The sequence below is a fragment of the Sprattus sprattus genome (assembly GCF_963457725.1).
Source record: "Sprattus sprattus genome assembly, chromosome: 11".
Taxonomy (NCBI): Eukaryota; Metazoa; Chordata; class Actinopteri; order Clupeiformes; family Clupeidae; genus Sprattus; species Sprattus sprattus.
In genome coordinates this window covers 26,027,830-26,040,829 of record NC_137909.1, presented here as the reverse complement: position 1 = coordinate 26,040,829, position 13,000 = coordinate 26,027,830, and the positions used below count along the sequence as shown (strand labels likewise).

Below are 13,000 nucleotides of genomic sequence, written 5' to 3'. Positions count from 1 at the left end.
GGTTGTGAGAGTAAGACTGTCATGCAAGATAAGTGTCTGGCTGGTGACATGTAAGCATGTTTTTGTTGTAACAACAAAACAGATACTGCGTGAGGAACTTTCAGTGTGAGTGGACTGTATAGTACAATTGGTGCAGAGGCCTGGACTGCCAAGGCTGCAGCCACCACTGCTTGTAAACATTCAGACATTGCTTGGGCTACTGGATCTAGCCGTGTGGAGTAGTATGCTACTGGTCTTAACTTAAGTCCCCACTCTTGCATTAACAGAGATGTCATATAACCTTTTCTGCAGTCTACTGCTTGTATGAACGGCTTGTCGTGTCATGGATGTGCTAAGACAGCGGAACTGACCAAAAGTTGCTTAATGTGATCAAACGCTTGCCTTGCCTCCTCAGTCCATTCAATAAGATCTCTTGCTGACATGGGTTGGGAATAAATTAAACTCTGCAATATTTGTGTTTCCAACGCATAGTTAGGAATCCACTGTCTACAGAAGTTAGTTATTCCTAAAAAGGACATCATTTGTTTCTTTGTCTGTGGTTCTGGTGCTGCTAGAATAGCTTTCTTTCTCTCTTGGTCTAATGAGCGACCTTGTGCAGAGATAACATAGCCTAGATATTTAACTTCAGTGGACCACAGCTGCAACTTGTTTTTGCTGGCTTTGTGGCCTTGTTCAGCTAAAAAATTCAATAGGGCCATAGTATCCCGTTTACAAGTCTGCTGATCAGGGGAATTGATAAGGATATCATCAACATAGCACAGAATGTGGCTAAGTCCAGGTGGTGTGAATTTAGCTAAGTTTGAGCTTATGGCCTGTGAGAATATAGTGGGAGATTCGCAATAGCCTTGTGGAAGCCGAGTCCAAGTCCAGCGTCTCCCCTCAAAAGTGAATGCAAACCAGAACTGGCACTCGGGTTTCACTGTAATTGAAAAAAATGCGTTTGCTAAGTCAATTACAGAAAAATGAGTTGCATTCTTAGGTATTTCATTCAACAGAGTGCTGGGGTCAGCTACAATGGGAGCCCTGGGAATGACTGCGAGATTGACGGCTTTCATATCTTGCACAAATCGCCAGGATTGTGATGGGGGTGCTTTTTTGACAGGAAAGATTGGCGTGTTACATGGGGAGTCTGGGCAAGGTATTATTACCCCTTGTTCTCTCAGTGATTTAAACACAGGAGTTATGCCTTGTATGGCTTCTCTTCTGAGTGGGTATTGTCTTTGGTAAGGTCGATATGACCCTTTAGCTGTTATCTCAACAGGAGCTATGCCAGTTATTTTGCCTACGTCTGCAGGCCCTTGTGACCAGAGGTGTTGGGGGAGGCGATTTAACTCAGTTTCCTCCTCAGTGGTGAGATGAAATGTTTGTCACTGCCTTAGCAGCCCCTCCCCCTCTTGCTCACTGACCCTGATTGGCATAAGGCCATATGTTGTTGGAACAACTCCAATCCCCAGCCCACACATAACATCTCTTCCCAGTAAATTAACGGGGCATGTTTTTGAAACAATAATCTGGCATTGCGCTGTTTTGCCCGTTTGCGGGTCTTCGAAGACAAGAGGATCTGTGTATGGCTCAGCTTCGAGATGTCCGGAGGCGGATCTGACTATGACTTTTTCTCCAGACAATCTCACTGTGCCCATCATGTCTCGCTCTCTGAGTACTGTTCTGCAGGCACCAGAGTCGCACAAAAATGTCATTGTTTTCCCTGCCATTATCAGTGTGAGTCTTGCGCTGTTTGGAGTAGCCATTAAAGCGAAGACATTTTCATAATCAATGTTTAAAATTTCCTCTGTCATGAATGCATTTTTTAACTGCATGGCGTAAGGCCCATTATCTTCCCATACCTGTGGCTCAGGCATCCCACTATGAACTCTGAATATTTTTCTTAGTCTTTCTAAGTATTCCTCAATTGTTTCTGCTTCTTTTTGCACACAACCAGATATCTTAGTGAAATCTGTGTGTCCACGGAAGTGTTGGGTGATTCTATCAAAGAGGGCATCTAATCTGGCCCAGTATTCATTGTCAATGTCAGATGAATATGCCAGTGGTCTGTTGTTTGGGCCGGTAGCTGTCCAGTTACCAGCAACCCTGTAAAAGTCTACTCCCATAACAGTTCTTACACACGACTCGAACTCAGCTGCGTCCGGACGGAAACTGTGTGCCATATTTCGTAGTTTTGTAATGCACTCTCCTGGACCCTCTTTAGGGTGTGGAATGTCGGCGGTTACGCCTCTGATATCGTTTATTGTCCAAGCTCTATATACCCACACTGTAGGTTCCGCATTTTCTTGCCCTGCATTAGGGTTTGGCATTTCTATCATCGGAGCAACTAGATTGTCTTCATCAGCTTGGAGAAGTAGATCACTTCTTAACACTCTATCTGTGATAGGCATCTGTGCTTTTCTGTTCATTTTAGCGCGTTCAGCGAATCTCCCTCTACAAGCTTTTCCTGAGCATAAATTCGTTGGAGTTGGAAGAAGCGTGGGAGTTTGCCTCTCACTCGCTTGTGGACAGGGTATTGGAAAATTAAGAAGCGCGGGAGTTTGCTCCTCATTCGCTTCTCCAGTTCCGGCTATCAGTGGTGTATCAAGCTGAATTAGCAGAGGAGGTTGCTCCTGATGCACTGTCACTGGGGTAGCAGCAAGCTGAATTAGTGGAGGAGATTGCTCCTGATGCACTGTCACTGGGGTAGCAGCAAGCTGAATTAGTGGAGGAGATTGCTCCTGATGCACTGTCTTAGTTCTGCCTACCACTGGTGTATCATTATCTTCATTTGCTTTGTAAGCAATTAACTGTTGGGACATCTTTTGTAATTGTTCGTTTACTGACTCTTTTAGATTAGTTGCTCTTCTTATTGCTACCTTATGCCATATTTTGGCCTCCCTTAGCCCAAGTTTCTCTTGCATGTCGCTATCACCACAGGCCTTCTCCCTGATTTGTTTTATCAAGTCAGTAGTTGCCTCTATTTGTAGCTCTCCTTCAAATCCAAAATCTCGTTTCCACATATGTCTATGCTTTACACAGTCAGCACTTCCGTATATTGCCATATGTTTCATATCCCCTTCTAACTGGGATATAGCATCATTCTTAGATCCTTTGTTTCCCATTTTCTCTTATTGTTAAAATTCGGCTAGACAGGTATGTCTCTATTCGTTTCAGACTATATCCTTCTCTTTTGCCGTTTTCTTCTTTCTTTTAACAATGCACCAAGAGGCCTACCAGAAGACCCAACAGGAAAACAAAAAGTGAAAAGTGTGTTCCCTTCATCAAAGGCGAACAGGAATGTATACAGAAATATCCGGAGAAAATAGGCCTAGAAAGTTTTCAAGTTCAGATAAAGCGCTATCCTTTTCATGGGGCCTTCACGAGGCAACCGCATGAGGCAACAGGTCTCTTTACTTTACATATAGCCTCAACGTTCTGAAAATGAACGGTTCCCTTCCTTCTTGTCTTTATGGATAGGTGAACAGGGCTTATATAACCTTAGCGCGCGCTAGCCTTTTCTTTGGCAACAGGTGTCTTCACTTTACATATAGCCTTTAGCATTACAAAAACGAACGCTACCCTTCCTTCTTTCCGTTCCTTCTACTCTTGTGGTTGACAGGAAGGTGATGGGAAGGTGAACAGTGCTTATAACCTTAGCGCTCCAAAACATGAAAACAACACACAGGAGTCTCTTTAACTCTAGCAATTCATTCAACACACGAGGCAAACAGGAAAAAGTCCTTGACTCTGTTCCCCTGTCACTCCACGGCAAACATGCAAAAAGTTAGTGTCAACCCCACTTTTCATCAAGTGTACGCAAAACCGAAATAAACCAAGAACCTTATACTATCGTACACACAACAACCAACAAAAAAAAAACAACCAATATACTCACAAACTGCTCGGAGTCCACCCCACTATAGTCCAATTCAATTCCTTCACTCTCGGCTCTCCCCGCCGGCAGGCCCTGGCCTCCTTCCAATTCAAGTTGGAGGTCTTTAGACTAAGGAGATATTGTCTCCCCCGTGCACGGTTTCAGTTCCTGATGTTTAGCCCAGCGTGGAGAGTCGAAGAGGTTGTTGGAATCCCGGACGAGCCCCCAATTTGATAGGTGAGAAATCACCTTAAGTTACTTCAGGACTCCGGAGTTGTCAATAAGTATATTTATTCAACAAGAACAATTGCAATCGGGCTCACTCACAAAACGAGGATGAGAAGTGAAGCAATTTCACTTAGGAACCACAAGGTTTATATGCTTAGATTTGTCTAATGCTGACGCCGTAAGTGTAAGAAATCATAGTCAAAACAAGGTTCTCGTCCGAGCTTCTTGCACATTCACAAGGTTAAGGAAACAATAAATGGCGCCAGTGAATCAAGTTACACATAATACACAGAGACACAGAAAAGCCATGTCTCTGAAAAAAGAAAAGCATATTAGATCATGATTAAAATAAGGCACTTGATTCATATATTCTTATGTTATTAAGTGTTTGTAAATAATCTCCATCAATTCTGTTGATCACACAATTTTTTAACTCAACAGGTCATCATCAAATCAAGCCTGAGCGTGACAGTCAATGGAATAGTTACAACAATGCCGTTAGTCCACAGTGAGTGCTTGGTGCTAAATCAACGAATGCCTGAGCAACTTTATCATTAGTTTTTTCCTATAAACTTGTGTATGATGTGTATTTTTCACAAAACACGTTTTTCTTTTTGCACTCATGACAGACCAATTGAAAATCTTTAATATTTTGCTTGATTTATAAAAAAAAATTGTGTTTAAGAACCAGTCAGACAATACTGTAATTTCGTTTTAATGACAATAACAGCTAAAAGAAATTGCAAGTGCAAAAACTGTAAAGAAAAACACTAACCCCATCACAATCAGTTTATTTCTCCTTTCCTTGAGTGTTTTTGTGGTTCCTTTTCCTGATTTCATGCTCATGTGACATGACCACTCATCTACATGAGTGTCTGTAACTAAGTAAAACTGCATACTAAAGAACAACCTACAAGTACCGTGACAGACAGTTCTTTAAGCTCAGGCAGTTGGTGATGTTTTATGTTTTGTCTTTGCCACTTTAGCCTAAATACACACCTTGTTTGTTTGTGTGTACACACATTGCGTTTCCCACCAGGCCACTTCATGATCTCTGCATTATTTTCTCCTTGCTTAAAGGCCACTTCATGATCTCTGCATTATTTTCTCCTTGCTTAAAGGCCACTTCATGATCTCTGCATTATTTTCTCCTTGCTTAAAGGCCTTTTCATGATCTCTGTATTATATTCTCCTTGCTTAAAGGCCACTTCATGATCTGTGCATTTTTTCTCTTTGCTTAAAGGCCACTTTATGATCTTCAAGCCCTCCACATTCTACGTCATTGTTCACACCTATACTGGGCTTCAGGTGGAGATTCAGCTGACCCCCATCATGCAGGTCAACATCATAGCCAGCACCGCTTCCAAATCAAAAACAAGTGGTACGTTGTTTCTGTGTGTTATCTCTTTCTAATGTAGTTATCTGTTACATACATGTCCTATTGGTTAACTTTTTTATCACATATTCATTATTCCTGTGAAAAAAACAAGAATACTTCTAGACGTACAAAAACAGTTTTCAGATTGTTTTGTTGTTGATCTTCCTTCAGTGTTATTCATTATGATTGGTGGGTTTTTACGTTAAATTATATAGAGAGCATGTTATCACAACATCAGTTTAGTGCACATTTTTATACTTGTCAGCAACCTGTTATACTGTATATCCCTTGCTCAGGTCTGTGTGGAAACTTTAATGATGTCCTGAATGACGACTTCAAAACCAAGAGTGGGTTGACTGAGGGAAATGCGGTGACTTTCGCCAACACCTGGAAGGCCCTGGCCAGCTGTCCAGATGTGAAGCAAACCATCGACGACCCCTGTGACATGAGTATGGCCAAAGGTACGCCTACTGCTCTGATGTTCCTTAAGAACAGACTGCTCCAGAATACCAGATTGCTCTAGAATCACCTGTTCTAAAATCCCAGATGGTTTCAGAATAATTTACTAGCTAGGCTATATACAGTTTACGCACAATCTGTTTTGGCTTATCAATACTAGCATTGATGGGATGATTTATCAGGCCATTTATTTAATATGGTCATAGTTTGGTTAGTTAAAATGTTAAATTACATAGTAAATTGTTAAATAGAAAAGGAAATAATTACATAGTGGTTGAGTATTCACCAGGTGGCTGTAGAAATGTTTGCAAAATCAATGTATAAACCGCAGTTAAAGATCAGGATATGAAAGTATTTTTACATACGGTGTACTGGACAAAATATAAGAGCCCTCTCTGTGTCTTCGTTACAGCCGAATATGCCAAGAAATGGTGTTCCCTGCTCACTGCTCCCAATGGACTTTTCTCCCCTTGTCACTCAGAAATCAGTCCAGAATTCTACAAAGACGTGAGAATCCTTTGACCGTTACTGCTACATAAAACTGGCGCTAGTTACAACAAAAATGTATTGGTGTAATATGTTACAACATCGTATGAAGAGTTTATTGTGTTTTGAGACAATGGTTACTTTAGTTTTTGGCTTTGTGAAGCCTTTTGTATTCCCTGTTGTTAACATTGTTTTATAAACAAACACATAACAACAATAGCAACAACTAATAGTGAGTAGTGGTGACGTACAAATCCACCAGAATATCTCCTTAATCATGTTTGTCTCAGTAGAGGTGTGTATCAGTGATGTTATGTTCCTGTTCTTTGCTGTAGAACTGTGTGTACGACAGCTGCAACTGCGAGAAGAGTGAGGAGTGCATGTGCGCGGCTTTGTCCTCCTACGTTCAGGCCTGTTCAGCCAGGGGCATCCTGTTCCCAGGCTGGAGGGACACCACCTGTGGTAAGACCCCCCTCCACAGAACCGCAGTCACACACTCATCAGGGGGACTGCCAATGGAAACTAGCCTTTTGGCTATTATTGGTTGCATTTACATCTTAATGTTCATGAATGTACACTGTCTCTCTTGACAAATAAACAAATTGTAATGTATCCAAACACTCCACGTATGTTTAGCACCAGTGCTTAGAGTTAGTGGCAAGTTTCATTGTAACACCAAAACGTCACATACTAACTAGTGTAAGTGCATTTGTACAGGTAGCTTGCGTACAAGCTAAAACAAGCGCTACCTCGTAATGTTGCAAGGATATCTGCTGCAAATATTAGCCATTTCCATTCTAGCTCTGTGGCATTAGCAGTCTTTAATTCAAAGTTAATAAAAAGTAAAAAAAAAAATACGCTGTGCAATAACTGCATGTACATGAAACAACCATGATGCATTCATGAACAGTCCGAAATGCTGAAATGTTTTAATGTAAAAAGAAAAACGTTAAAAAATAAACACTAGAACCTTTTGCAGGCCTTTTGAAGGCCTATTGCAAGGACTTTTAAGAAGCATTCTGGATCAATTGCTATTTGCTAGCGATATGCTAGCGGCTAAACCTTACGAAATCTCTTGAAATGTGCTGACTTTTTTAAGGTAAAACTGCTTATCCTAACCCTAATCCTGAAGTATAATTGTTGCATAGTGTTACTTTAATGTTTGCCAATGGTTTAGAGTGCCAATGCAAATGCCTGCAAAAAAACTGGATTGTTTCCTCTACAGGCAATGCTACTTTGACCTGCCCCCGGACCATGGTCTACTCATACAACACAGTGAGCTGTGAACGGACTTGCTTATCGCTTAGCAACCAAGAGCCCAGCTGTCGGGTGAAGTTCGGACCAGTGGATGGTTGTAGCTGTGCACAGGGCACCTACATGAATGACAAGAGCGAGTGCGTGTCGGAGACCGCCTGTCCCTGTGTTCACAACAACGAGGTCTTGAAGCCAGGAGAAATCCTCAAGAATGATGGGATTTCTTGGTAAGACGATGTGACGAGTCATTTCATTGTACGGAAGGAACTTATAAACAGCTGTCTGCTTCAAAGTAAAGTTATAAAATATGTATAGTTGACATTTCACCTTCAGTTGTTCTTCTGTTTATTGGGCTAACAACCTTAACAGGTACAGTGTGTAGTTTTTAGTGGCATCTTCTATTGGTAGAAATTTAATATAGCTTTCACAATTATGTATTCATTAGTATACAATTACCTGTAACTATGAATCATTGTGTTTTCGTCATCTTAGAATGTAGCCTAGAACAGACAAACCAAAACATTGGCTTAAGATAGGGCTTTTCACGTTGTTAAGACATTTGATGACAGCTTGTAAAGGGAATGGCATTCAGCTGGTTGCAATTCAGCAACCTCACCACTAGGTTCCACTAAAAACTTCACTCTGTACCTTTAACTTAGCACCTCAACCAGTATGTGTGTGTGCACGATCTTGGACTTCACTTAAACCTTTTGTGACAGCAGTTTGCATTTGGCAGCAACGTTAACTTAGTAAAGGTTAGATGTACTTGTAATTTGCTTCTTGCCACCGCATTCCTTGCTTCCGAATCTAACAACTGACCTCAATGTTAGCATCATCCTCTAACCAAAATTGACTGACAACTGATCTCAATGTTAGCATAATGCTATACCAATTGACTGACAACTGCTCTCAATGTTAGCATCATGCTCTACCAATTGACTGACAACTGCTCTCAATGTTAGCATCATGCTCTACCAATTGACTGACAACTGACCTCAATGCTAGCATCATGCTCTACCAATTGACTGACAGCTGTCCTCAATGTTAGCATCATGATCTACCAATTGATTGACAACTGCTCTCAATGTTAGCATCATGATCTACCAATTGATTGACAGTACCTTTCGCTGGTTGAGACGTTGCTTGTTTGTGTTGTGACATTCCTGAGTTGACTGAGAGAGTGTTATTTTTCTCCACAGTGTCTGCAGACGTGGAGCACTGCACTGCACTGGACATTCACATGAAGAAAGTGAGTATATCATTAGTTTTTCCATCTTTAACAATTTAATTCAGTTTTATTTATTTAGCGTCAAAACAACACAATTGTCTTAAGGTGCTTTACAGAGCCCAGGGCCCGACCCCAGCAGCAAGGACACACTAATAACACTGGAAATATTTCGGAGACACCTGATATGAAACCAGATACAATCATCCCTTACAAACATCCTCTCACAAATAAATGTGGCATTCATCCTCTATCATGAATAAGTTATTTATCTCACAATAAATCAAACACACACAAAAAAAAAAAAAATGACCTCAGGAGCCACCAACTAGCTGTTTTTAAATGAAGTAGGAGGCAGTGAAGCATCACCTGCAGAGGACTTGTGAATGTACAGACACAAAACCATAGCTGGGTCGTGCAGCCGTGCTGTTTAGTTTGTGGTTACAGCAGGCACATAGAGCTAGTAACAGGCCAAATGTATCTTTATGCTTTCTCTCTTTTGGAAACACCACAGTTACCTGAAAGGGAAAACATAGACATAGAAAAACATATTTTTAAGTTCATGGTATTTTAACAAACATGGGTCAGTTGTTGCTTGTAGATTAGTAATTTAAGACTGATTATTTAGAATGTACTATTAATGTAAAAATGAATGGGGAAACATACGTTTAATATCATTTTGCTAATAATACATAAAAGTTCTTGTAGTTCAGCTGACAAAACGACTTCACTAAACACACATGCTAATATGCTAAATGTTTTTTGTTTTTCCCAGCCTGCTCAAGTAGTATGACCTATGTGAACTGCTCCACCTCCGGGTTGGGAACCAAGGGTGCAGAGTGCCAGAGAAGCTGTCATACAGGATACGATGGCTGTGTAAGTCAAATTCGTCTAATGTTAAATGTCTGTCCAAAGTCTAATGTTAGCCTGTCATACAGGATATAATTGCTGTGTAAGTCAAATCTGTCTAATATTAAATGTCTGTCTGAAGTCTTACGTAAGCCTAACAATAGAGCCAAAGTAAGTAAATAATGTAAAGTACATCAAGCATTAAATATATCTCACTTTATACAGTAACAGAAGTGAGTACTGTCTGGTGCAATTTCACTTAAATGTCAAATGATTACAAATGATTTTACCTTCGGGTAATTGCATTACTTCTAAGTTGAGCAGTAGGGTAGGCCCCTCAGTAGGAGGTCAATGCAACAAAAGTTTAACACACCTTTCATTACAGAGATTCAAATCTTCTATCTTTTCAAAACTTGTATGATCGCCTTTATTTTTGACAACAGACTCGTGGAGGGTATTGTGTTTTGGTATACTCTTTAAAATATCTAATCTTGCAGTTTCGTTGGTTTGGTTTTTAAATGATCATGGGTTTTCTAACTCTGTTGCAGAGTCTCTACTTTAATATTATCTGTCTAAAGTATTCGTTCTGGATTGTTCATAAGAGTAAATACTCTACTTCATCATTTGACATTTAAGTGACAATTCATAGAGGTGTATTCACTTCTCTGGTATAAATATAAATATATAATACACACTGCATATACGTATAAATATAAAGGTATGAATGTGAATTATTATTGTTATGTGACTATTTTATAGCATTATATAATGCTATTATTATAACGTCTCTCTGTAGATTAGCACACAGTGCGCATCTGGATGCCTGTGTCCCGCTGGTCAACTGTCTGATGGAAGGGGTGGGTGCGTGACGGAAGAGGACTGTCCATGTCTCCACTACGGGGTCTTCTATCAACCAGGAGATACCGTCAAGGACGACTGCAACACATGGTGAGGGCTTGCGTGAATATACTTCTCATTTAGATCATGCTGGATATAGGCTCATGCTATCTGTCTAATGTTAAATGCCTTGTACGCCGCTTTGGACAAAAGTGTCTGCTAAATTACTAAATATAAATGTAAATGTATTGGATGGTGCTTGATTGTAGGAACAAAATAAATGTGAGGTATTCAGGTCTTTTCAAAGGATCTCTGATTACAGTGTTTTTTTTAACGAACCCATGTGCTCATCTGTATCTGTAAAAAGGACAAAGCATGGCGTTTATTTCTGATACATTTCACATTTGTTGTAACTGTTTGTGATAAAGCACTTGCAGAAACAGAAAGTGGCAATGCACAGAGGAGAAATGCTACAGCACTTGTGCGATCTATGGCGATGGACATTACGTAACCTTTGACGGGAAACGCTTCACATTCGATGGAGAATGTGATTATATACTCACTGAGGTACTATACACAGTATATGAAACAGTCAATTCTTAAACCCATTCAATCATTTATGTACATGTTGATTTTTCTAGGTTTCTATGTTTTACCACTAAACAACACATTATATGTTTACTTTTCTGTATGAGACCCACTGTGCTCTCTGCCTTATTCATATGGTTCACAAGCCTGAATGAATGGCTTCATATCTCACCTCGCTTTAATAGAGTGTTTATTGTTTTTGTTTATTGTTATTGTTTATCGTTTATTGTTTATTGTTTATTGTTTATGGTTTACTGTTTATTGTTATTGTTGTGGTCATGACCTGCAGGATGCCAGCCGTTCAGATAACGGCTCATTCCACATCATCACTGAGAATGTCCGCTGTGGGACCATGGGTACTACGTGCTCCAAAGCCATTAAGATCTTTGTTGGGGTGAGTGGACATCCTCTCTATATCTTTAAAGCAGCAGAAAGGAGTTTTTGGTCTACTTACTAGCAAATGGCAAGCTAACTAAAAGGCATGCAAAAACCTTGCAAACAACCAACAGCCCTGCTGGTATTGGAAAAAGGAATTGTGGATATATGCCGACATCAAGTGTCTTAAATGGATAAAAAAACCTACTGAATATATAAAGTTCAACTAAAATCCACCGGTCAGGTTTCTGTTGCTGTATATCATGTCATCACTGTTGAGATAAAGACATGTTCTGCTTCTTTCACTGATTCAATTACTACCTGTATCAATTATTAAACCTTACAGGGAATTGAGATTAAACTGTCAGAGGATGAAATCGAAGTTATTCCAAAAAGCGACAATCCAGAGAAATATCATATCCACACCATCGGGATATATCTGGTGATCCAGACGAGACGATTCATTCTGATTTGGGATAAAAAGACAACTCTCATGATAAGAATGAGCCCAGAATTACAGGTAAGTGAATGGAGACTAATAGGCCATACTTTTCATGACTTTAATCTTATTTTGGTGAAACCTCTCGATAAAGGCCTGTCCACACTGCCAAGAATAACTATAACGATTACTGTAAATATATCAATATGAGCATCCATACTGACCAACAATTAAGGAAGCCTCTCAGAAATATCCTTCATCTTTCAATACGACACCTTTAAAATTGTATGAATTCTGATCGGCTGTTAGTGTTTCTATCAGTCACACAATCACTCTAAAAGTGATGCCCACCAATATCGTTCTTCATGCCCTTATTGTAACAGTGTCCAGTGTAGATGTTGCCGTTATTGTAACAGTGTCCAGTGTAGATGTTGCCGTTATTGTAACAGTGTCCAGTGTAGATGTTGCTGTTATTGTAACAGTGTCCAGTGTAGATGTTGCCGTTATTGTAACAGTGTCCAGTGTAGATGTTGCCGTTATTGTAACAGTGTCCAGTGTAGATGTTGCTGTTATTGTAACAGTGTCCAGTGTAGATGTTGCCGTTATTGTAACAGTGTCCAGTGTAGATGTTGCCGTTATTGTAACAGTGTCCAGTGTAGATGTTGCCGTTATTGTAACAGTGTCCAGTGTAGATGTTGCCGTTATTGTTATAGTGTGCAGTGTGGATGTTGCCGTTATTATTATAGTGTGCCGTGTGAATGTTGCCGTTCCTATCTCATTTTGCAATATTTAGAACTTAACTACAGTTATCATTGCAAGTTTGGACTGGCCACAAGAACAACATTTCCTGACTCAATACGGCCCTAGAAAGCCATATAACAGTGTGCTAAAAAAACAAATACTCAGACTTAGTCATTACATAAAAGCTATAGTTTGGCTTTGGCAATGTATGTGCAGAGTGTTAAAGTGGCATTAATAAACACTGATAATATGTGTCGTATACGTGCAGTTAGCTGTATGTAA

General features: G+C 40.0%; 1 protein-coding gene across 1 annotated transcript in view; it reads left to right on the top strand.

Annotated features, from left to right (window-relative positions):
- The window catches only part of LOC308372388 (uncharacterized protein), a gene marked incomplete at its 5' end in the record, with an annotated part of 45,960 nt that overhangs the window by 11,077 nt on the left and 21,883 nt on the right, over window positions 1-13,000 (top strand). Inside the window, 9 exons of the mRNA XM_080847542.1 lie at window positions 4,039-4,096; window positions 5,331-5,468; window positions 5,762-5,926; window positions 6,337-6,431; window positions 6,746-6,872; window positions 7,636-7,891; window positions 10,540-10,686; window positions 11,004-11,142; window positions 11,453-11,557. Of these exons, the coding sequence (XP_080703668.1) occupies window positions 4,039-4,096; window positions 5,331-5,468; window positions 5,762-5,926; window positions 6,337-6,431; window positions 6,746-6,872; window positions 7,636-7,891; window positions 10,540-10,686; window positions 11,004-11,142; window positions 11,453-11,557 (1,230 nt within the window). The remainder of the gene's footprint in view (window positions 1-4,038; window positions 4,097-5,330; window positions 5,469-5,761; window positions 5,927-6,336; window positions 6,432-6,745; window positions 6,873-7,635; window positions 7,892-10,539; window positions 10,687-11,003; window positions 11,143-11,452; window positions 11,558-13,000) is intronic.